The sequence below is a fragment of the Podarcis vaucheri genome (genome assembly GCF_965113315.1).
Source record: "Podarcis vaucheri genome assembly, chromosome: 7".
Lineage (NCBI taxonomy): Eukaryota > Metazoa > Chordata > Lepidosauria > Squamata > Lacertidae > Podarcis > Podarcis vaucheri.
In genome coordinates this window covers 87,283,848-87,309,252 of record NC_138765.1, presented here as the reverse complement: position 1 = coordinate 87,309,252, position 25,405 = coordinate 87,283,848, and the positions used below count along the sequence as shown (strand labels likewise).

The window sequence follows — 25,405 nt, the reverse complement described above, 5'->3', positions numbered from 1 at the left end:
CCATGAACTGCTGCTGCCCGCCTGAGCCTATTCAGTAGGCTGGCCACCTTTTAAGACATGCATTTTACATAAAACGCACGCCTTGGTGCATGCACACACTTCACGCTTGCAGAGATGTCAAAGCAGAACATCAGTTCAAATGGAAGTTTCACTTACTGTATTAGGACGCAGACCATGATAAGGGCAACGGAGGCTATAACGGAAACCACCACCAGGGCAGTGATGGTTTGCTTTGTCTGGCTGGCGGCCACCACTGCAAGGAGGTCCGCGTGTTCGCATCGCGCCCCAACGTACCCGGAATGGCAGCTGTGACGAGGCAAAAGAAAATCAAGAGCAGTGAGTGCACAGAGGAAAAGACACAAGCTTACACACACACACACACACACATATACACACACACACATTATATATATATATATATATATATATATATATATATATATATATATATATATGCAGGTTTTGGTGTCTTCGGGTGTCTTCCCGTGTAAGAGTCGGGGTGTCTGTGCGACGTTTCGACGAGGTCTCACTCGTCATCTTCAGGCTGGTGCTTTCGGCTTCTTGTTACTGGAACAGAGCAGAGTCTGGTGTTTGAGTTCCTATAAATACTGTTGAGGGGTGTGGTGTATAGCCTCCAACGTTCTGGGTAGAGAGGAAGTTCCTAGATTAGTGTGCCTTTTCTTCTTTTGTTCCTTAATTACTTGAGGGATATCTTGGGTGATTTCATGAGTGATATTCTGAATCTCTCAAATGTGTTAATCGCCAATGGATACCAGAAAAACAGGGTTACGAAGCTAATCCAAAAAGAAACACCCCCCAAAAACCAAGACACAGAAGAAAACAATGGCATGGCCCTCCTTCCTTATATCAAGGGCACTACAGACAAAATCAGCAAAATCCTCCATAAACACAATATCAAAACAGCCTTCTGCACCAACCAAAAAATAGCCAATATCCTCAGAAACCCAAAAGACAAAATCCAGCTGGAAAACCAAGGGGTCTATGAAATACCCTGCAAAGTCTGCCCAGCCACGTACATTGGACAAACAAACAGACGAATAAATGCACGTATCGCAGAACACAAGAATGCCGTCAAAAAAGAAGAAAAAACTTCCTCTCTTTTCCAACACATGAAAGAAACAGGACACGAAATTAATTTTGCAGATTCCAAATTGCTCTTTAACATGGAACATCACCACAAGAGAATAATCATGGAAGCCATCGAGATAGAGAAACACCCTCACAACATGAACAAGCGTGACGACACGTCCCGCCTGCCAGACATCTGGAAATTAGCCCTCCCCACAAAAACCGACACCAGAACCAGAGGCACACAGAACGCCGTCACCAATCAACCACACCAGACCCAAACCCAGACCCTCTCCACAGACATATTACAGACTCCATCCAGCAACCAAACTATAGTGGCACCTCCGGATGCAGCACCCCCCTGCAATCCCTACACAGATCTGGCTGGCACAAGGCACAAAACCATAGCTCGCCCCTATACACGAAGCCAAGCCAGAGCACAACTAAATGCAGCACAGCCATCTTCTCAGAAAAACTCTTCACAAGCTCAAGAGGTCAAGACACGAGAGCTTTAGCAACTAATCTACACTTAATGACCCACCCAGTGATATTCAGAATATCACTCATGAAATCACCCAAGATATCCCTCAAGTAATTAATGACCCACCCAGTGATATTCAGAATATCACTCATGAAATCACCCAAGATATCCCTCAAGTAATTAAGGAACAAAAGAAGAAAAGGCACACTAATCTAGGAACTTCCTCTCTACCCAGAACGTTGGAGGCTATACACCACACCCCTCAACAGTATTTATAGGAACTCAAACACCAGACTCTGCTCTGTTCCAGTAACAAGAAGCCGAAAGCACCAGCCTGAAGATGACGAGTGAGACCTCGTCGAAACGTCGCACAGACACCCCGACTCTTACACGGGAAGACACCCGAAGACACCAAAACCTGCATTCCTGTACCCGTGAAAATCTACGAAAGCATATATATATATATATATATATATATATATATATTATATGCAGAATTTGAGCCGGATGCTGTTTTCTCACATTCAGAATTAAAATGGGATTTTATCTAAATCAGAGGGCTGGAACATGCCTAGAGGCAGGGTGGGAAGCAGCTACGGAAGGCCTGCTTTGCGTTTCCCATTTAGAGTGAAGCGCAAAGTCCTGCTCTCTCTGCCTCACTCCGGAGTTTGCAGTGCTCTTTTGAGGCATGTGTTCCCCACGGGAAAGACTGCACAGTGTTCCCAATCAGGGCACCAGCCAGGCATGATCCAAATAAACCAATGAATTCTACGTATTTATACTTCTGCTATGTAATGTGAAATTTTAGCTGCTTAGGAACCATTTTGGTATATAAGTGGCATATACGTTAATTTTAAAACATTAATAAAATTATTGGTATTTTACTCTTCCCCATCCGAACACAGCATGTGCTCTGGATCACGCTGACATGTTTATTCTCTTCGCGCCAACTCTCAACCTTCCAACAAGGCAGATCTTGCAGATGAAGGGAGCTTTCCCATATGCCCCACAAGGGCCCAAGAGCCATCCCCATGCCCTAAGGCAGTCTTCTTCTACTGGACTCCAATTCCCATCATCCTCAGCCAACTTAGCCGATTGTCAGGGATGACATAGTCCAACAACATCTGGTGACCCAAGTGTCTAATGCAGGCATAGGCAAACCTGGCCCTCCAGATGTTTTTGGCCTACAACTCCCATGATCCCTAGTTAACAGGACCAGTGGTCAGGGATGGTGGGAATTGCAGTCCCAAAACATCTGGAGTGCCGAGTTTGCCTATGCCTGGTCTAATGCATGGAGGCAGGGACACTTTCTTTCGTGACATGCTGACTGCACGGTTACTGCTAAATGCAACGAGGTGGGTATTACAAGATGCAAGAGTGAGACTTACACGCAAGCTGGTTTTTCCTCTTGCACCAAGAACCTGCAAGTACCATGGAAGCAAAACTCACTATGAGCATCCGGACAGCTGTTAAAATGAGATCTCACAGCAGCAGCCACTGGCGGACCTAAGAAAGGATGGACGAGAGAGAGAAGACTGGTTAATCTTTGGTACCATTGCCAATACAACTCATACTACATACAAAGAAACATACTTCAATCAGCCTCTTTGTTTGTTTTGCATAGAGAGAGAGAATGTAATTTGCGAGGTTTCCATTATTCCAATTTTACCATAAGGATGAACTAATTTGTCAATATTGGTATCTCTCAAATTTAAGGTAAAGGTAAAGGTACCCCTGCCCGAACGGGCCAGTCTTGCCAGACTCTGGGGTTTGTGCGCCCATCTCACATCTATTGGCCGGGGGCCAGCGCTGTCCGCAGACACTTCCGGGTCACGTGGCCAGCGTGACAACGCTGCTCTGGCGAGCCAGAGCCGCACACGGAACGCCGTTTACCTTCCCGCTGGTAAGCGGCACCTATTTATCTACTTGCACCCGGGGGTGCTTTCGAACTGCTAGGTGGGCAGGCGCTGGGACCGAGCAGCGGGAGCGCACCCCGCCGCGGGGATTCGAACCGCCGACCTTTCGATCGGCAAGCCCTAGGCGCTGAGGCTTTAGCCCACAGCGCCACCCGCGTCCCACATCTCTCAAATTTAGTTTACCCCATTTCCCCCATCAGTTTGTATTGTTTTTAAAAAGATTTTCATGAGAATTCATCAGCAATGCTGTGCACCTTTATATACATTTCTACATGAAGGTGTACATGATATGAACATTTCGGCAAGCAATTTTGCTTAATATTGGGCTTTTCGTAAAAATAAAAATAAATTCACAAACATATGCATTTTTAGGCATGCTTGCCCTTAGTACAAGCATTTATCTACACATTCCTTGGTTAGAGAGGTGCACTGTAAAATATGAAGTGGAGCAAAATTGGAAGGGTAACTTCACTTCAGTTTGTGAATTGTTTCAGAAAGAAATTATTAGGTAGCCAAGCATTAAAATATAACCTACACCAAATTGCCTCCCCCCCCCCCCGGGCCATCCTAAGGGCATGAAAAGCCATCCGCTGGTGAACTTCCATAGGATGGTGAACATGTTTGGGGTGCATGAAGAGGCTGCACAGAGAAACAGAGGCCATGCTCAGTCTGTGTATGTTTTCACCCACGGGTTGTCCCTCACCTACCACCGAGGCTCGACTAGAACGCCATGGCTAGAGTGCATGAACCAAGCCAAGGTTTGGCATTACTGCAAGGCAAGCAGAAGGGACAAAGGACGCGGGTGGCGCTGTGGGTTAAACCATAGAGCCTAGGACTTGCCGATCAGAAGGTGGGAGATTCGAATCCCCGTGATGGGGTGAGCTCCCGTTGCTCAGTCCCTGCTCCTGCCCACCTAGCAGTTCAAAAGCACGTCAAGTGCAAGTAGATAAATAGGTACCACTCCGGCGGGAAGGTAAACGGCGTTTCCGTGCGCTGCTCTGGTTTGCCAGAAGCGGCTTAGTCATGCTGGCCACATGACCCGGAAGCTGTACGCCGGCTCCCTCGGCCAATAAAGCGAGATGAGCGCCGCAACCCCAGAGTCGGCCACGACTGGACCTAATGGTCAGGGGTCCCTTTACCTTTTACATAAATAATCATTTAAACATTTCCATTGTTTCTGGATTATATTTTTTTGTTTTTGTCTTATCAAATCAAATTAAGTGTAAGAGATTGATTGTGTTTAGAATAGATTTATGAAAGATTTAGAAAACTTATCGATTAGAATATTTGTATGAGATTGTATGGGGAAAATATGGGATAACAGATACAATTTTGCTTAAAATGTATATAGGAAGTGCAGTGTAAGCGAAGGAAGTCAATCAATGAAATTTTATTATTGAAATACTTGTAGAATAAATTTGGAAGAAATTCTTCCAATTTGTTTCTTCTCCTTTTTTTTCTTTTCTTCCTTTTTCCTTTTTTGTTCTTTTTATATATATGCATGCTTATCTGAAATATATATGTATGTATGTATTTGCAGTATTTTGCTTGTGTTTTGTAATAATTATATTAAATAAAAAAAATTTAAAAAATTTAAAAAGAAGAAGGAACAAAGGCAGCAGTAACAGCTGTTAATATAAGGATTCTTGTCACACATACTTTTGTGGGGTAGTGGGCTGAGAATGTGTGCCGCTAAGAACACATCCATTTACAGGAAGAAGGTAGCTGACCATGACATCATTCAACCTTTTTAGAAGCCATGTGTCTTACAACTTAAATAGTCGTAATAATAAATGAAGATATATTTATGCATTTATGCAAGACATTCCTGGGCTGCCTTTCTTGACACTGTCCTCTCAAAGAGGCTCACGGAATATCACATGCCATAAAGCAATCTTCCTAAATTTGGCACCCTCCAGATGTTTTGGGTGACAGCTTGATGGGAGTTGTAGTCCAAAACATCTGAAGGGCATCGTGCTGGGGGCAGCTGCTACAAAAGGCCACCTTCCATACAGTGATGCCCCGCAAGACGAATGCCTCGCAAGTCGGAAAACTCACTAGACGAAAGAGTTTTCCGTTTTGGAGGTGCTTCGCAAAACGAATCTCCTATGGGCTTGCTTCGCAAGACGAAAATATCTTGCGAGTTCTTGCGGGGTTTTTTTTCCTCCCCCCCCCCTTTCCAAGCCGCTAAGCCGCTTATCAGCTGATCCGATAAGCCGATAAGCCGCTAAAAGCCGCTAATAGCGCTAATCCACTAATCCGTCAATGGGCTTGCTTTGCAAGACGAAAAAACCGCTAGACGAAGAGAATCACAGAACGGATTCTTTTCGTCTTGCAAGGCACCACTGTACTAAGTACCACAACCACCAGATTGGCAAATTCCAGAACAACAACAACAACAACAACAACTTTATTATTTATACCCCACCCATCTGGCTGGGTTCCTCAGCCATTTTGGGAGGTTTTCAGAATACTGGGTAACCCTCATGAGCAATGCATGCCAATGTATTATTTGCCATTACTTGCAAAAAACACCTGGAAAAAATCTTAGTGCAAGAATTGTAACATGTCTAACTGGATGTTAGCAGTAACCAAGGCTGCAATTTTTGCAACACTTTTGTAAACTACAGTGGTACCTCTGGTTGTGAATGGGATCCGTTTTGGAGGCCATTCGCAACATGAAAAGAACGCAACCCGCAGGCGCAGCGGTGCACGCACGAGTTGCGATTCACCGCTTCTGCGCATGACGTCATTTTGCACTTCTGAGCATGTGTGAGTGGTGAAACCCGGAAGTAACCCTTTCCAGTACTTCTGGGTCACCACGGGACGTTACCTGAAAGAACGTAACATGAAGCAGATGTAACATGAGGTAAGACTGTACTCAGAGACTATTGTAATTGAGTGACATATCAACTGTAGAAGAGACAATGTGGTACAGTGGATTGAGTGTCGAGCTCTAGGATCTGGGAGACCAGGGTTCAAATCTCCACACTTGCCATGAAGCTCAGCGGGTGACCAGTCACTGCCTCGACTAACCTACTTCACAGGTTGCTGTTGTTGTGGGGATTGAATTAAAAGAGGAAGAAGAACCATGTATCCCACCTTCAGCTCCTTGGAGAAAATGTCACAAATAAATAATGATTTAAATAAAAAGAGTTTCATGAGAATTAGCTACCTTTAAAAACAGGACATACCGGTTAAAAGCCTTTAAAAGGTTATTGAGACAAAAAGTATCCCTAGTTTGTGATAAACTAGAGAGCCTAACAGATCCTTTGAAAGCCACAGTTTGACTGGTCATGTAAGTATTTTCTGAGAGTGCTTTAAACTGGACATTGTTAGCACTGGTTAAAGATGCTGGCCGACATCTGAAAAATCTCACCAGGGGAAGACAGAGGCTGCAAGATACTTTTCTGGAGCAAGCAACTTCCTTCAGACTAGTCTGCCTGCGCTGTTGTGTTGTGGGTGACTTTACTTTGCTCAAGTAAACCATATGTTGCAGCAGGCAGACAAAAGCTGATGCCACAATAAATCTGCTAGTCTCGGTTGTTAGTGGAGTGCGAAGTGGTACCCTGGCTCCGTTTCCCAAAGGCTTCCAGCCCCCCCCCCCCAATGGAAATGACACGGTGAAATCGACACAGCCGGGCTGCAGTCTGCACACAGCCTTACAACACGATCCTGCGTGTGTTTACTCAGCAGATCCAATGTGCCCCCCGCCACCCACACTTCCCCTCAACTCATAGCAGAAGAGGTAAACAGAACAAGAAGGCAGGCCTTGTGTGAGAAGGTTTGAAGAACACAGCGATCTTTCAGATTTCGTACGCAGCAGTACGCAGAACTTAAGAGGTGTGCGTGTCTAGTACGGTTTGGAAGGCTTAATTTCATTACAGTGGTGCCTCACAAGACGAAAAGAATCCGTTCTGTGATTCTCTTCGTCTAGCGGTTTTTTCGTCTTGCGAACAAGCCCATTGACGGATTAGCGGATTAGCGTTATTAGCAGCTTTTAGCGGCTTATCTGCTGATCGGAGCAGCTGATAAGCGGATTAGAGTCTTAGGAAAAGGAGGGGGGGAGAAAAAAACCAGCAGGAACTCGCAAGACATTGTCGTCTTGTGAAGCAAGCCCATGGGAAATTCGTTTTGCGAAGCACCTCCAAAACGGAAAACTCTTTTGTCTAGCGAGTTTTCCGTCTTGCGAGGCATTCGTCTTGCGGGGCACCACTGTACATTAAGCTACATATGTCTGAGCAGAAACGGGATCAGCAGTCTGCCCCTCAGGACTGGACTGCCTCCTGTCGTCACTTGGCCCAAATGCTACCACATAAAACCTGCCCCACATTTGTAAGAGCTCAAAATTTTAGTGTGGCAGCACCTACCCTCTGGAACTCCCTGCCTCTTGACACCAAGCAGGACCCTTCGCTGTGCAAACATTTTTGTTTAGACAATCCTGTCCAGATGTTTAGAAAGTTGGTGCACGTTTTAATCCGTTTTTAGTCTATTGTTATTTTAACTTTTGGAAAAACCTACATTCTTATCAATTCTTCTTATTGATCATTTTATCTTTTTTATAGACTGCTCTGAAGGTTGGTTGGCTTTTTTTACAATTAAGCAATGTATAAATTATGTGAAATAAAGTAAGAAATAAACGTGTCCGACTTCAACATCTCTCCTGCCTCACCTCCATGAAGGCTTGGCCCTAACCCCCTAAGCCCACACTTCCAAATGAATAGAAATTTACTTATAAAAATAATTTATATATCACTGTATCATTAAAAAATGTCAAAAGCCATTTACATATGTTTGTGTGATAAATAATGAAAAGCTTAAAATGAGAGATCATCAACTAACCAATTTGGAAAGATGTTCTCTTAATTGCCTGCACAATTTCCTAGCGGCACTGAAAAAGTTTTCAGCAGGTGTTTAAATCTTCTGCAGTTATATTTGCCCACTCATAGCTTCCTATCCTTGCTTCTCTAACCACTGCCACCCCCACAACTCAAAATTTACACCACAGGTTCCTGAGGACACCGATTTCTCTCCCCTCCAAAAAATGTAACCAGCCCAAGACCACAAACAGCAAGACCCTAAGGAGAACACAAAAACGTAAGAGCCCAGTGAATCAGCCCATCTTGTCCAGCATTCTTTTCTCACAGCGGCTGACCAGGAAGTTCACAAGCAGTTAAGGGGCATCCTGTAACATGGGTCTGTCAGCCAACTTTTCGCTTTGCAAAAGGGATGGGGGAAACTGTGGTCCTCCGACATCTGGAAGTCCAACAACATCTGGTTGGCCATCAGTTCTCCAGCCCTGCCTTAGGAAATCTGCTTGCTGTGGGAATGTAAAAAAGCGAAAAACTTCTGGGAAATGATATATAATGAGATGAAAAAGATGTTGAAATATACATTCATTAAGAAACCAGAAGCATTTTTACTTGGCAGTGTAGGAGGTGATATTAATAGACAGGATTGTAAGTTGTTTTTATACGCAATGACGGCAGCAAGAATATTATTGGCACAAAAATGGAAGCAAGAAGAATTACCGACGAAAGAAGAATGGCGGATGAAGTTGATGAACTATGCAGAATTAGATACATTAACTGGAAGTGTTCGAAACCTGCAAGATCAGAGATTCTTAGAAGACTGAATATACAAACTATTTGAAAAGTAATTGTAATGAACAGATTACGCTAGTAGGACCGCAAGAAGTTTTGTAAGGATTATTATCTGAAATATTGCAAGAAAAGACTATGAGGAGAATTATTAGTTAATGACAATTAAGAGTAATAGAGAAATTAAGAAATGCAGAATAAGAGATAAAGAACGAAAAATCATCAGAGGTGTTGACGGAAGTCTAAACCATTGTATAAGATAAGAAGTTATGTTATATGATTGTTGGAAATGATATGTTAAAAAAACCCAATAAAAATGTATAATAAAAAAGAAAAAAAAATCTGCTTGCTTTCCGAAGAGATGTAAAAAAATAAATAAATCTGTAAGCACAAGGAACAACCATAGACCAAACATACATACAAGAGAACTTCTCTCTCTCTCTCTCTCTCTCTCTCTGTGTGTGTGTGTGTGTGTGTGTGTGTGTGAGAGAGAGTGAGAGAGAGAGAGAGAGAGAGAGAGAGAGAGAGAGAGAACTTCGCAAAATGGAGAAACTGGCAAAACTTTTGTGCCGGTTATTCCATATTTATTATTTATTAACCATTATTATGAAGAATGTTTGGTATTAAAGAGATTACCAATAAGTATGGTTCAGGAAACGTTCGGGGAATCCTGATCCTCCCACATTGTTACACAATTATTCAACACATCCTGGGCTGTTTTAAATTGTTGGCCAACAGTTGACATGGAAAACAACATCCTGCTCAGCAGATCGCCCCTTATATAAAAAGCCCACCCATTCTCCATTTCAAAGCCCCATCAAGTTCCTGTTGCAGAAAGTTAATGGCAAACCAGGCAGCAGAGCTAATTAAAACCACAACTTCGAAATGTTTCAAATGAGACCCTGGAAGAAATTAAACATCGTCGAAAACTTTTCCTGCATTAAGTTAATGCTTTCTTTGAGGAAAAAGGTAGGCTTGTTCCAGTTCTCAAAAAACAGCTGGAAAATTGAAATGAAACACAGTCGTTCTTAATTGTAGTCAAAGCGCAACAAGAAAAATCATGTCACGGGTCAGGTCAAGAAACCATGCTGGACGGCCCCTAGTTGACGAAGAAAGCGAATCCCACTCGGAGGAAGAAGGTTGCCAACTTACACACACACACACACACACACACACACACACACACACACACACAATGTTCATTCCATTAACTCTTTAGTGGCCACATCCCCTTAGAATCATAGAATCCTAGAGTTGGAAGAGACCACAAGGGCCATCGAGTCCAACCCCCTGCCAAGCAGGAAACACCATCAGAGCACTCCTGACATATGGTTGTCAAGCCTCTGCTTAAAGACCTCCAAAGTAGGAGACTCCACCACACTCCTTGGCAGCAAATTCCACTGTCGAACAGCTCTTACTGTCAGGAAGTTCTTCCTAATGTTTAGGTGGAATCTTCTTTCTTGTAGTTGGGATCCATTGCTCCGTGTCCGCTTCTCTGGAGCAGCAGAAAACAACCTTTCTCCCTCCTCTATGTGACATCCTTTTATATATTTGAACATGGCTATCATATCACCCCTTAACCTCCTCTTCTCCAGGCTAAACATGCCCAGCTCCCTTAGCTGTTCCTCATAAGGCATCGTTTCCAGGCCTTTGACCATTTTGGTTGCCCTCCTCTGGACACGTTCCAGTTTGTCAGTGTCCTTCTTGAATTGTGGTGCCCAGAACTGGACACAGTACTCCAGGTGAGGTCTGACCAGAGCAGAATACAGTGGCACTATTACTTCCCTTGATTACTTCCCTTCACCACACCCAAACGTTGCATTTGGATCGAGGAGACCCAGTTTAACTTTCTGCACAGCCATGAATTTCACTGTGGGGTCTGCCTTGAACAAGTCAGTCGCAGTCAACCTCACCGGGTTGTTGTGAGAATCAATGGGGGAGAGGAGTTGCTCACCAAGTACTTCCATGAAGGATATAAATAAAAAATACCCCAAATCACACCACCCGACATTTTAAAATTCATTGTTTATTGTACTCTGATTTCAAACGGAACAAAACACAGCCGTAAACAGTGGGAGAAGATAAGCTCACTCAGGCTATTTTTAAAGGAACATGAGCTTAAGGAAAGGGAAAAAGGGATATATTGCTGTCTATTGTGTTCCTCCTCTTAACTGTAGTGCTTGCTTTGCACAGATCAGTGACATATCATCATCTCATTCTGTAAGGACCAGCAAGATAATCTATTGACTCCAATTCCAATATTCGTATATGTGCTGTTTATTTGTATATATTTTAAAATTTTACATCTGGATGTTTTATGATGGCCTATACAGTGGTACCTTGGTTCTCAAACTTAATCCATTCCAGAACTCCGTTCCAAAACCAAAGTGCTCCTAAACCAAGACGCGCTTTCCCATAGAAAGTAATGCCAAATGGATTAATCCGTTCCAGACTTTTAAAAACAAACCCTAAAACAGCAATTTAACATGAATTTTACTATCTAATGAGACCACTGATCCATAAAATGAAAGCAATAAACAATGTACTGCAGTCACACTATCAATCAATAGCTGAACTGGGTTCCACATATTCACAAAAAACAAAGCAAAAAGCTGCAAAAACAAAAAAGCAAAATAAATAGCAAAAACGAGACAGATCTCAGAGTAACACTCAAAACTGAAGTGTGGCACTCAAATCAGAAGCATAACATTCAAAATGGATTTGTGGCACTCAAAACGGAGCATATTCAGCTTCCGAAAAAAGTTCACAAACCGGAGCACTTACCTCCGGGCTTGCGGTGTTTGCGTTCCAAGTTGTTTGAGTACCAAGGCATTTGACAATCAAGGCACCACTGCACTTGTAATGCCTAATAAAGGTTTGGCTAAGTACCGTAGGTAAGTAAGTAAGTAGGGACGCGGGTGGCGCTGTGGTCTAAACCACTGAGCCTAGGGCTTGCCGATCAGAAGGTCGGTGGTTTGAATCCCCACGACGGGGTGAGCTCCCGTTGTTTGGCCCCAGCTCCTGCCCACATAGCAGTTTGAAAGCACGTCAAGTGCAAGTAAATAGGTACTGCTCCGATGGGAAGGTAAATGGCGTTTCCGTGCGCTGCTCTGGTTCACCAGAAGCGGCTTAGTCATGCTGGCCACATGACCTGGAAGCTGTCTCCAGACAAACGCCAGCTCCCTCAGCCTATAGAGCGAGATGAGAGCGCAACTCCAGAGTCATCTGCGGCTGGACCTAATGGTCAGGGGTACCTTTACCTTTACCTAAGTATGTAAGTATGTCTATTGACTCACTAGCATAGATGGACATTTTTTTTAAGTTCAAGCACTGGATCAGGGCTCACTGTGCAGCTGGAAAGCAATTAATGAGCCATAACGAGACAGCTGCGATTTACAAGCTGACGAAACAGCCCCTTTGATTGTCCCAGGCTTCCACATCAAAAAGGACTCAGTTGCTCCTTTGGTTCTCCTCCTACACCTCTAGTCTGATTAATTAATCTAGTTCTGTAGCTAGCTAGTACGCTGCCCTTCATCTAAAAATCACAGGGTAGTTCCCAACATAAAAATACAAAATGAAAACACAAAATACATAATGAATCAAAACCAGAGAATGTTAATAAGCCAAAGAAACATTTTTGCCTGCTGCCCAAAGATATGTAATGAAGGCACTAGGCGAGTCTCCTTGGGGAGATCATGCCACAAACGGGGAGCCACCACAGAAAAGGCCCATTCTGGTGTTGACACCCTCCGGACATCTCGTGGAAAAGGCATACAAAGAAGGTCCTTGGAGGATGATCACAGGGTCTGAAGAGGTGGTCTTTGAGGTCTTGCTGTCCTAAGCCATTTAAGGCTTTATAGGTCAAAACCAGCACTCTTGAATTGGGCCTGGAAACTAATTGGCAGCCAGTGTAGTCAGGCCAGGATCAGTGTAATATACGCACGCCATCTTGCCCTGATGTGCAGCCTGGCCACCGAATTCTGCACCAGCTGAAGTTTCCGAACCATTTTTAGAGGCAGCCCTACATACCAGAGGATAGATGAGAGAAATTAGACCATCCTGGTCCAGATAGGGCCACAGTTGGGCCACCAGCTGAAGCTGATGGAAGGCACTCTGTGCCACTAAGGGACCACCCCCCCCTAGTCTTTATCAGCCAAGAGGCGCTAGCGGTTGCCACTACGACCCAAGCCCCTTGTCCACATCCTCAAGCCTTACTAACTGAAACCCATCCAACACAACAGGATTAGACAGTTGATTTGGACACCCCTTGAAACTCATCTGCTGTAATAGAAGTGTCAAGATCCTGGGGCAGACTTTGTGACCACCCATTTATATTTAAATGTGCAGCGCAGTATTTGTACCTCAGCATTTCTAACATTTCCCATTGTGTTTTCGTGATTTGGGGGCAGGAACTGCCTGTGAAACTCAGAAAAGTGCAAAACCCAGAGGAGATTTATGTTCCAACCTGTGCATTAGTTAAGAAGGTGCAAATTTTGGCAAGAGCACATCTGCAAGCACCAACAGCTCACAGCTGAGCTACTGGGCCCCAGCAGGAAGGGGCTGGATGAGGGTTCAGAAGGCTCAAAACGTCTTAGAATTGCCTTTTTCTACAAGGCGGGAGGACGGGACAGCAACAGAACAACGCAGCTCAGTCTATTAGAGCTTCGCTTCGCTAATGTCTGTCCCGACATGAGGAACTGGCATTGAGCATCTTCTAAGAAGGCGGAAATCTTCCCTCCAAGCTTGGAGATTTGCGGAGCCTCCTATAATTTTGCGCCTGCCATTTTGAAGTCAAATTGAACACCAGCCTCTTAGAAAGGAGGCTTTATCCGGCTGCCAGGAGTGATATTTATAAGTTCACCTTCCAAGAGACACAAAATGCCTTTCAACAGGCTGCCGTGTAAATAACCAGGGGTTGCATGAATTGGCCCCATATAAACCTCCAGAGCCGTTTTGCTTTGAACCTGAGAAAAAGCGTGAAGAAAACACACACACACACACACATATAGACAGACCCTAAGACATCCGGCTTTTTATGGTCCCACCATTCCAAGTAATGGATCATGTGAGACAGGTTTCCCCTGCCACACACCTCCACACACACAGGTATTCTGCACAAGCCATATTTCTTACATTTCAGTGCTTTCCAGAAAGGCAAGTCTTGACATGTAATCTCTTTCAATTCAACCCATTCATAAAATCTACTGAACATCCTATGAGGTGGGAGGGACAGACACAAGACAAGGAATAGAGTAAAGAAGAAAAATAATTCAATGCCCTTTGATTTACTGGGATATTCCACACATTATGGAAGAAACAGCTGATCCAGCTTATTCCACATAGCGCTGCACCAGTGATACCAGAATATTAGTGCAAGAATAGGGAGACCTGGCTTGGGGGAATCCCAAGTTCAAATCTCTACACCTGCCTCCCCTAACCTGGCGTCCTTCAGAGGATCTGGCCGAGCCAGCACAGCCATATGATGCTGGGGGTGATGGGAGTCGTAGTCCAAATCCTCATTGGGAAACAACTTGGGGAAAGTCTTTAGGTGACCTTTTGAAGGTTCATGCCAGGATGTAGTTCAAGGTGAAAGCCCCAAGCCCTCTCCACCAGCAACGCTGAGGCCATCAGAGACATACCTGAGAGGGAGTTTCCATTCAAATTCCAAAAGCTTCCCAAAGGCTTCACAGCCTAAGACCATGGCAGTGTGAGATGTGGAGCCAGAGGGTGGGGGAGGGGAAGGGAAGCAAGCCTGGAGCAACTATGCTGGAGAAGTTTGGCTGGATGGGTCACTGGAAGTTCACTGGATGCCTGCACTGGAAGCACTGCAAAGGCCAACAATTTAAAAGCTTGGAGTGCTATGCAACTATGTTTTACTCAGAGTTGACCCACTGAAATTAATGGCTATGGCTAAGGTAAATTTTGCTAATGTTCCTGTAATTTATATGAAGCTAGTTATCATTGCATGCTGCCTTTCTGGTCAAAGCATGCAAATATATTAGCACATTGGATAAGTGAATGGATGAATGAATGAATGAATGAATGAAATAATACACAAGGCTCATCTAGGATTCTCAAGTCTTGACAAGGATTACAAGGGTTTGTCAAAGTAATTAGCTTCTGTCAAAGTAATGAGCGGCTGTTTTAAAGATGTAACATTCTGAATTGTTACAATTCCAGTCACAATTCAAGAATGGTAAAAACAAAGCAATATCTATATATCCAAGTTACTTAACTGTTACGAAATCACAACACCCAAGTCTATTATTTATAGCCAAGCATGTTAGCAAGAGATTGAGTTGTTCTCTTGGCGAAAAGCCAAGAACCCAGACAGTTATAAATGCCATTGAAAAACCACACACCCCTCTATTAAAAGACAAGAGTCAGTTTAAGTGTGTTCATTTCAAAGGGCAGATTGAGGTGGATCCATGGATCAGTTGAGTATGTACACACACCTGCAAGACGAGGAAGCAAGCCCTTGCCGTTTGAACAGAGGAATGCCAGGTGAATACCTGGAATATTTACTGGTAACTATGGCAAAATATAGCCAACTGATAATATTTAACCAGATAGCTGACCAGTAGCTCCATCCAAAGAGACAGGGAGCACCCAGTTGCATCAGTAGTACTTTGTCAATAGCAGCTGAAACTCTTCAGGATTTGGGCATCCTCTATATGCATAGTTATACTTCATCTCCTCAACTTGTAGGCACTTTGGAATTGTCCAAATCACTTCGTAGATACTCAGAATTCAAGACCTGAATCACAGGACTCTGTTTGCTTATGAAAGGACTGTGGAAAAACACCAGCAATGGGTCTTCAGATCACAACAATTATTTGCCTGGGAATTCATTGAAAGTGATGCTAAGAATGGGCCAGAATCACACATTTGAATCCCAGGAAGTCTCTGTGGCACAGAGTGCCTTCCATCAGCTTCAGCTGGTAGCCCAGCTGTGCTCCTATTGATAACCTTACCTTTGTTGTCTATGCTCTGGTACCCTCCAGGTTAGATTATTGCAACACACTATATGTAGGTCTGCCTCTGAAGATGGTTCAGAAACTTCAGCTGGTGCAGAATTTGGCAGCCAGGTTGCTCACTGGGGCAATACTTGGCGTTAACAAAGGATATTCAGTCACTGGATGTGCAACCATTTGCTTTTCATGAGAAACACAAACCACCTTGCAAAGGCAGTGTAACTGAGCAAAACTGCTAGTGTAAAAGTAAAGAGGAGTTTGATTATTTCCCTCACCCTTGGATTTCCTCAGTGCTCCTCTGCCACAAACAACAGTTAAACCCGAAAGCCACATTCTCGCTTGCCAGAGCAAGGGAAATCTGAATTTTGGAAGGTTCAGGACAGACAAAGGACTTGTGGCCTCTCACGTTGAGCCACTGCCAGAAAGCCTCTGCCAGTCAGTGGGGGAAATACTGAGGTAAAAAGGTAAAGGGACCCCTGGCCATTAGGTCCAGTTGTGGCCAACTCTGGGGTTGCGGCGCTCATCTCGCTTTATTGGCCGAGGGAGCTGGCGCACAGCTTCCGGGTCATGTGGCCAGCATGACTAAGCCGCTTCTGGCGAACCAGAGCAGCGCACGGAAACACCGTTTACCTTCCTGCCAGAGCAGTACCTATTTATCTACTTGCATTTTGACGTGCTTTCGAACTGCTAGGTGGGCAGCAGCTGGGACCAGGCAATGGGAGCTCACCCCGTCGCGGGGATTCGAACCGCCGACCTTCTGATCGGCAAGTCCTCGGCTCTGTGGTTTAACCCACAGTGCCACCCGCATCCCCTAACACAGCTGTAGTGACTATGTAATTTTTTTTTACTCTTTCTGGGAAGAGTCAGGTCAAAACTGATTTGAATTAGGCATGCTTAGGACACAGAACTGTCAAAATGTCTTACAGATATGGTATCTCCACAGGAAGTGTGACAAATAACTAAATGGCCAAGAGTTTATGGGGAAACACACACATGTTCAGAAGCACTTGCAGCTCAAAAGGGTCAAGAGGCATTGTTAGTGCCAAGGACAGACAGGTCTGCGAGAAGGTATTTCACCCAGGGTAAAACAGAGTCACCCATTTTTACTACACACCTAGACAGCTGCAGGCTGGGTTGTAAAGTCGCCATTGGATTTTATAGCTTCACATAAAAGAACAACTGGTCTGCATTCATCCAGCAGATCTCTTGATCATTTGCAAAGTGACACCTGGGGTGGTCTCTCTCCAAGGGCCAAAAAGTTTGATACAGAGTGCAAGTCTAATGGTCCCAAAGAAGCAGAACACACCACACACCATGACGCCACTGCAACATAGCGGGAGTGCAAAAAAACAACAACACAGAATGTGGCACTGAGTGGAGAAGTCCACTTCCTTAGAACCTAAGTTTCCATTTAAGGAGGAAAAATATCTTTCTAGTCCTTAGGGTTGCAAGGATTAAAGGGCTCTGAACAAGATCATAGAGAGGGGCTTTGGTACCCAAATTTAAACAAACTTGCTTCATTTGTGTAATTTATATGGATTTGTTTTCTTGGCACAAAGTTCTCAGTGCCTTGAGGAAAGAGAATCTGTGTTTGCACACAATCCTAAGCTATGGCTTGTTCTAACCATGGTTTGTTCAATCGTAAGTTGTGTCACAGGCAAGGAAAACAAACCATGGCTTGTTTCTCCCAAACTTGGTTTGTTTTCCAGCTGCTTCTGCCTCATGATTCTGCCTCTTGCTGACCATTTGGTGTGTGGACAAACAAACTATGGTTAAGCAGGGCTGTTGGGTTCGGACAACTCACAGCCCACTGGAACGGGTCCAGACAGACATGCAGACCAACCATGGCTTAGTGTTTGTTGCAACCAGAGCTCTGGGTGACATTATCTCAAAAAGGATATTGCAGAGTTGGACAATGTTCAGAAGAACCAAAATATTCTAGGGGGGTGGAGCAGCTCTCCCATGAGGAAAAGTTGCAGAATTTGGGACTATTTAGTTCAGAGAAAAGGTGGGTAAGAGGCAACATGATAGAAGTTTATAAAATTATGCATGGCATGGAGAAAGTGGATCGAGGAACGTTTTTCTCCCTCTCTCATAACACTAGAATTCATGGACATCTAAAGAACTTGAATGTTGGCAGATTCAGGACAGACAAGAGACAGGACTTCTTCACAAAGCAGGCAAATTATGGAATTTGCTCCCACAGGAGGCAGTGATGGCCACCAACTTGGGTGGCTGTAAAGGAGGGTTAGACAAATTCATGGAGGAGGAGAGGGTTAATGCTGGCTATGAGCCACAATGGCTACGGTCTGCCTCCATGGTTTCTGAACACCAGTTGGCTGGAAGCCACCAGAGAGGCGAGAGGGCTCTTGGGCTCAGATTCTGCTTTCCAGAAGAGGCATCTGGTTGGCCACTGTGAGAACAGAATGCTTGGCTGGATGGGCCATTGGCCTCATCCTGCAAGCTCCTCTTATGTTCTTAGCTTTGGCCCAATTATACTGCTTTACTGACTCCAACGTATTTTTATTTTGCCAGCGCCCAGGAGAGGTTTGAGAAGCCGTCTAGCCTACCGTGGCAAACTTCCCTCTCCAGCAGCATCACTTCAAAGACCCCAGGATTGCCTCCCCCTAAAGGCTGCCGGTTGTGGTTTCAAGGGAGCAGGAAACCCATGTGCAGGATTCCCCTACGTCTCAGGCTTGTCTGCACGGAAGGGAAGAAGGGAGGAAGGAAGGAAAGACCCTTTGGCTCCAAAATGCATAAAGTGTGAAGCAGCCACATATGACACACCACACAGTGCTGGAAGCCCCTACAGCCAGGACAGCAACGAGGAGACTTCCTCGTAAAGCACTGAAGTTATTATCACGCCAAACTCCTCTCTCTGCCTCCACAGCTGCAGAACATCCTCCTCTTCTCCCACAACTGCAAAGCATCATTAGGGAAGGCTGCCGCCTGATTAGTAACAGACAGAAGCATTTCAGCAGAGATCCTGCCTCCTGTAAAGCTAAGCTGCCCTTTGATCTCAGGACCCGCTCACGCTTTGCATATCCCTCCATGGAAGCCACCCCAACAGCCCAGAGCCAATTTAATTCGCTCCAGGAAGCATCTCATTGGAACAAGGCTGGCCATGTACACAGGTTTAATCTATATAGGAAGGGCGATTTCTGTACATCACAAAAGCTCGGGGTTAATAGCCCAGTGGATTAGAGGATTGCAGAAGCAGATCCCACTCTTAACCCCAGGGCACTGCAAGTTAAAAAGGAATCAGGCCAAAGGCTGAGGCTCCAGAGACAGAATAGCTGGTTCTGCGTCCAGCCTACAGCTGCTTAATGCTCTCTGTACCACAGCACTGAGCAGCTTTCTCCAACCCGGTGCCCCGCAGATGATTTGGGCTTCCACTCTCATACAGCTGTGCTGGCTGAGGTAGATGGACGCGTTAGTCCAACTAGAGGGCACCAGGTTGGGGAAAGGCCGAGGCCTTCCTTTGCAAAATGTCTAGGAAGTTTTAAAAACCTACAGACAGAAACACCCCAAGCCTACACCCAAGAAACGAAAATGCAACTGCTTGAAAAAAGGCCAACAGAGAAAATACATATCTAGGCAGAAGAGCAAAAGGAAGGCAATTTTCCAAAGATAGTTTTGACAACAGCACATTTGGCAAAACTGGGGAGCAGGAACAAGAGGCTGACCGCCCCAAAGGACCCCCAACTGCTTCCTCCTTTCCATTCTCAATCAGCCATACTTTAAAAAAACAAAAAACTATTGGATAAAATATTTGGGAAATCCATCACCGCCATGTTCCTCAGAGGTAGGCAGCTGGACCCATTTTGGGTTGATGCAGCAAGGAAATTACCGTATTTTTTGCTCTATAAGACTCACTTTCTCCCTCCTAAAAAGTAAGGGGAAATGTGTGTGCGTCTTATGGAGCGAATGCAGGCTGCGCAGCTATCCCAGAAGCCAGAACAGCAAGAGCTTTCACTGTGCAGCGATCCCTCTTGCTGTTCTGGCTTCTGGGATTCAGAATACCCCCCCCCCCTTGTTTTCCTCCTCCAAAAACTAGGTGCGTCTTATGGTCTGGTGCGTCTTATAGAGCGAAAAATACGGTGCTGAGTTCTTCGTATTCTAAACTGGGGAAAGACCAGAGAGCTCAATCTATCTACTGGAGAGAGATTGATGGGAGTCAGGTGGGGGTGGGCAGGGCGGGGGAGAACAAAAATACATTCCCTTGGCACCCCCCTTCTCCCTCTCCTTTTCCTGCTGAAAATGCTGCAAGAGGAACAAAATGTTGCAAGGCTGCACCAGCTCTGCGTCATTACCTGTCCTCGAGACCAGAAAAACGAAGCTAAAACAGAAGAGTATAATTTTATAACTAGGCAGCTGTGCAGTCCATTCTTATCAAGCCCTGCTGGAATGAGGAAAGGTTTTTGTTTTTTAACTGAGCTGCCACCAGATACCACCTCCTTCCATTTTTGCCAGCAGAAAACCAGGTTAACAATGCTGGAGATAAGAGAATCCCTCTCCTCTGTTACATCAGCTGAAAATGGGAGCAGCTGAACAAGAGGTGACCTAAAAGTGTTTTAAATGAGAAACCCCAGTCACAGAGATCCTGGCAGCCATACCTCCTGCAGTCTTAAAAGAAAGTTCCAATGTTAACTGCTGGGGAGAGGGAGACCTCCACATGGCAGTATTTGTATTTATTTGTTTGCAAGGATTAGGGGAATTAAGAGCGAGCCTGCAGACACGCTGAAGGAATCTGTGCCAGCAGGCAGTCACCACAGGGCAGAGGCAATGCGTTGCAGTGGTTAGAGTGTTGAGCTGGGAGAGGGGCTGTCACTTAAATAGTTACCCTGCAGGAGTGAACAGCAGCCCAAATCCAAGCTATCACACACAAGGCAGACTGCGGCCTTGGACCAAGAGGAACTCGTAAAGGTAAAGGGACCCCTGACCATTAGGTCCAGTCGCGGACGACTCTGGGGTTCCGGTGCTCATCTTGCTTTATTGGCCGAGGGAGCCGATGTACAGCTTCCGGGTCATGTGGCCAGCATGACTAAGCCGCTTGTGGAGAAACCAGAGCAGCGCATGGAAAAGCTGTTCACCTTCCCGCCAGAGCAGTACCTATTTATCTACTTGCACTTGAATGTACTTTCGAACCGCTAGGTTGGCAGGAGCAGGGACCGAGCAACGGGAGCTCACCCCATCACGGGGATTTGAACCGCCGACCTTCTGATCGGCAAGCCCTAGGCTCAGTGGTTTAGACCACAGTGCCAACTGCTTCCCATAGAGGAACTCTTACTGGTTTGTTATTTGTTGCATTTATAGCCCAAGAGGAGCTCAAGAGACCAAAGAACCAAGACCATAGAGAAGCGTTTGACATGTGCTTTTTGACTGACGGGAAGGCCACACAGGAAGGCAAACAGTGACAGGTGGCATCAAGCATATTTCATTTTACAACTTAATGAACTCACCACTCAAGGCGGACGTTGTGTTCTCCACGGCCTGGCACACAGCTAATACAATACCTAGAGAAGGAAAAATAGCCAGGTTTAAAAACAGGGATCATTTGAAAGCGTCAAGAGTTTACTTTAAAAGCTCAGGCTACTGAAAATCCCACCATGACAAGCTGTGTGTCACCCCCACCCCCCTTATTATTCAGGTACATCTGCAACCCAAAGCCAATACCCAAAACACTCTGATGCAACCCAGCGAGGGTGAAAGTTTAGGGTTGTGATTCAAGGCCTGCATGCCATGCTGACTTCCAATATATTTACTTCCAAGTAAACGTACAGAAGACTGGGCTGCATTGGCTCAAACTATGTTCCCCCTTCTGCACATGATCAAAGGCCAAAGAGTGGATCTTGCAATCAGCTACTTCCTAATCAAATTAACAAAAATGAATGGATTGCTTGGCAAGAGCACATGCGGGGGGGGGGGAGCAACTAAAGTCAGAGATATTCAGACTTTAATCCGGTCTTCAACCTTCTCAGATTCAGGAGTCACTTTTTAACTAATAAAATGGGACTTGATTTTAATTGCCCTTTGCAGCAGTTGAAGATTATACAAAGAAAAAATAAAAGCGTTTTTTGTTTTTTTTAAAGGGTAACTTGATGGGTTTCAGGAGCAAAGAAACCTCATCTGATAGTGTCCCTGATTAGGACGACTGCATGGGATGGAAGTAGGATTGGGGGAGAAATTTGTTCTGTTTGCATTTTAATATGCATAAATTTGCAAATGCAACTGAAATGCAGCTGTCTTTCAAAATTCATACATCCAAATTTTGCAGCGCAATTCTCCAACTAAAAAATGCATTAAAATATGTACAGTATGGTAAGGGAAAGGCATACAAAATTGGGCATTAGTGGAAATAACATACTGGACCAACTGCATTACATTGCGGGAAAGTGCTTGCCAAAAAGCGTATACCAGGCAACAAAATCTGTCTGTTAGGTGGGCAGAACCACAGGCAGAAAGTGGACACAGGGACTTTCACTAGCAAGTGGGGTGGGGAAGAGCATTTGCTTCACATTGTTCCTTTGATTTTGCTGGAGGTGCCAGCTGGGAAGGAAGAGGAGTTGGGGGCTGACCCAATCCCTGGACTGATTCAGAAGAGCACCAGCGAGGACACTGGCTCAGATCCCGACCAAGGCAGCTCTCGGCTGAGCCATACAGCGACCCATAAATATGCCAACAGCATCACCAGGCGTGATGGGAAAAGTTTTGGAAGCGCTTTCGCCGACCTCATCCTTGGGATCGGTGCCCACCATGATTCAAGCTGGAGCAGAGATCATGGCATTCCCCAGCCCCACAGAATAAGCACCTCTCCAGCTCAGCCGGGGTTCAACACCCGCTGAAAACACACACAGAGAACTCATTAGCTCAGCTGGGAATTCTGAGTTATTAAAAGACCGATGGGCCCACGCAGTTCAAAGGAAGAGTCCTTGGGGGAGTCAGAAGGCACAGGAATGCCTGGCAAGGGCTTCCGATGGATTCTCAAAACACTGAACTACAAAAACTGGCTTTCACACACAGCTGGTCTTAGTGACCCCCCTCGTGGGGGGGGGGGCAGGGAAGGGAATCTTTATTTTAATGCATGTATATCTAAGGAGTTGCCTTACCCCAAGTCAGAGCGCTGGACCAGCATTTGGGACTGAGTCCCTGCAGTCTTTCCCAGCTTGCTTGCCCTCCAGCTGGTTTAGACTACAGTGCCCACCAGTCCCAGCTCAGGGATGATGGGATTTGTAGTATCAATGTATGTAGTATGTGTGCCTGGCACCTTCATCACATATCTTTAGGCGCCAGGCAAAAGTATTCCCCTTCTCCCAGGTATTGGCCTAATTAAACAATCCATGGGCAGGGGGGTTATTGTTTTTGTTATTATGGTATGCATTTTTGTGTTTTTATGTTATAAACTGCACTGGGATCTTCGGATGAAGGGCGGAATAGAAATTCAATAACTAAAATAATAAATCAATAAATTACACAAACATACATAAACGGTGAAGGACACCAGGCTGGACAAGGTTGAATTACTGGTTTTGTTTTGTTTTAACTGGAGATGCCACTATGGTCCCAGTCCCCGGAGCGATCACTACACAGCGCCCTTGCTTTTTAGTGCAGGGTTCGGGATATCAGAAGCTACCAATACAGTCACCTCAGTACTGTCAACTCTGACCAGAAGCGTCTCTCCTGGGTTTCAGGAACTCTCTCTCAGCCATCCTTGGAGATGTTGGAGGTTGAACCTGAGATTTCCTGCAGGCAAAGCCAGCTCTGCTCCCGAGCTAAGGCCTTCCCCTACTTACAGAAAATCCTACAGCGCCCCATATTTCCAAGGGGGCTCTCGTTCAAACACTAACCAGGCCTGCCCCTGCTTAATTTGCAGCTGCTTTCAAGCTGGTGTGCCTTTGTGGGTGGGTGGGGGGTGGGAAGAGGGAATTCCAGAGCAAGGGGAGGAAGAGAGAATGCTTCTCATGCCCCGAGACCGAATGATCAGGTCCACCCAGCTGCAGGGCAAAGCCTACATGAGTCACCCTGGTTTGGTTAATCCAGAAGAAAGGCCCCTCCTTAATTCTGCTCTTGAAAGAGACACGGGTGGTTTTGAGGAAACTTCTCTGACAATCTTCTTGGGACATGGGAGTCCATGCAAGGAATCAAAGGCAAGCCACTACAGGCTGCCGTCTCACTGCAGTCTTCTTCATCTCTCTCCCTACCCCCCAGCTTGAGTTCACACTCTGACTTCTCCTCTTAATCATCCAATAGTCGCAGTGCAGGAAGACTCCCCAAGCTGACAGGACACACTCTCAACCAGAGACAGGCATTGTCAGCTTCCACAAGCGCCTTATATTAATGGAGCAGAACTGCTTCAGTCGTGGCCCTCTGCTCTTCACCCAGGGTCTCAGACAGATGAGCCACTGCTCCAACTCTAGGTTGCTTTCTACATCCCCTTCAAAATCATGGCACCCTCAGAGTTCAGAAGCTGCCCGATTCCACAAGAATGCGTGGCTTGTGACTCTGGCTCTCTGACCAGCCTGCAGTCACTTTATCAAGAATGCAGGATTGGGCCTTCGGAACTGAGAAGGCAGCACTTTGGGCTCTCAATCAGGCCTCTTGCAGAAGATTCCACAGTGAAGTACAGTAAGGTCACAATTTATGCTCATTTAACAGTCACAAATTCGACCACATAGAGTTGTAAGGGGTCCCAAGAGCCATTTAGTCCAGCCCCCTGCAATGTGGGAATGTAAGAAAATAAAGAACTTCTGGGAAATGATATATAATGAGATGAAAAAGATGTTGAAATATACATTTTTTAAAAAAACCAGAAGCATTTCTACTTGGTATTATAGATCAGGATATCAAATTGTTTTTGTACGCAACAACAGCAGCAAGAGCAGTGGCGTAGCGTGGGGTGCAGGGGGGGCCGGCCGCACCGGGCGCAACATCTGGGGGTTAGGGTTAGGGGGCGCTAATCCACGAGTTAGGGGGCGCAAATTACTTGCCTTGCCCCGGGTGCTGACAACCCACGCTACACCACTGAGCAAGAGTATTGTTAGCCCAGAAATGGCAGCAAGAAGAAATTCCGACGAAAGAAGAATGGCAGACGAAAATAATGGACTATGCAGAACTGGACAAAATGACCGGAAGGATTTGAAAGCTGCGGGAACAGAGATTTACAGAAGATTGGAAGAAGTATACGAACTATTTGAAGAGCAATTGTAATCCACAAATTACGCTAGTAGGACTACAATAAGTTTTGTAGGAAGAAATATATGAAGTGCTACAGAGTAGATAAAGAATAGATATATTGGTTATGAATTTTAAATGTAACAGGGAAAACAAGAAATGTATACTAAGAGA

General features: G+C 45.2%; 1 protein-coding gene across 1 annotated transcript in view; it reads right to left on the bottom strand.

Moving 5' to 3' along the window:
• The window catches only part of TGFA (transforming growth factor alpha), a 52,944-nt gene that overhangs the window by 9,677 nt on the left and 17,862 nt on the right, over window positions 1–25,405 (bottom strand). The window contains exons 2-4 of the mRNA XM_082230684.1: window positions 21,523–21,576; window positions 2,959–3,076; window positions 157–306 (exon numbers count right to left, since the gene is read on the bottom strand). Coding sequence (XP_082086810.1) covers window positions 157–306; window positions 2,959–3,076; window positions 21,523–21,576 — 322 coding nt within the window. The remainder of the gene's footprint in view (window positions 1–156; window positions 307–2,958; window positions 3,077–21,522; window positions 21,577–25,405) is intronic.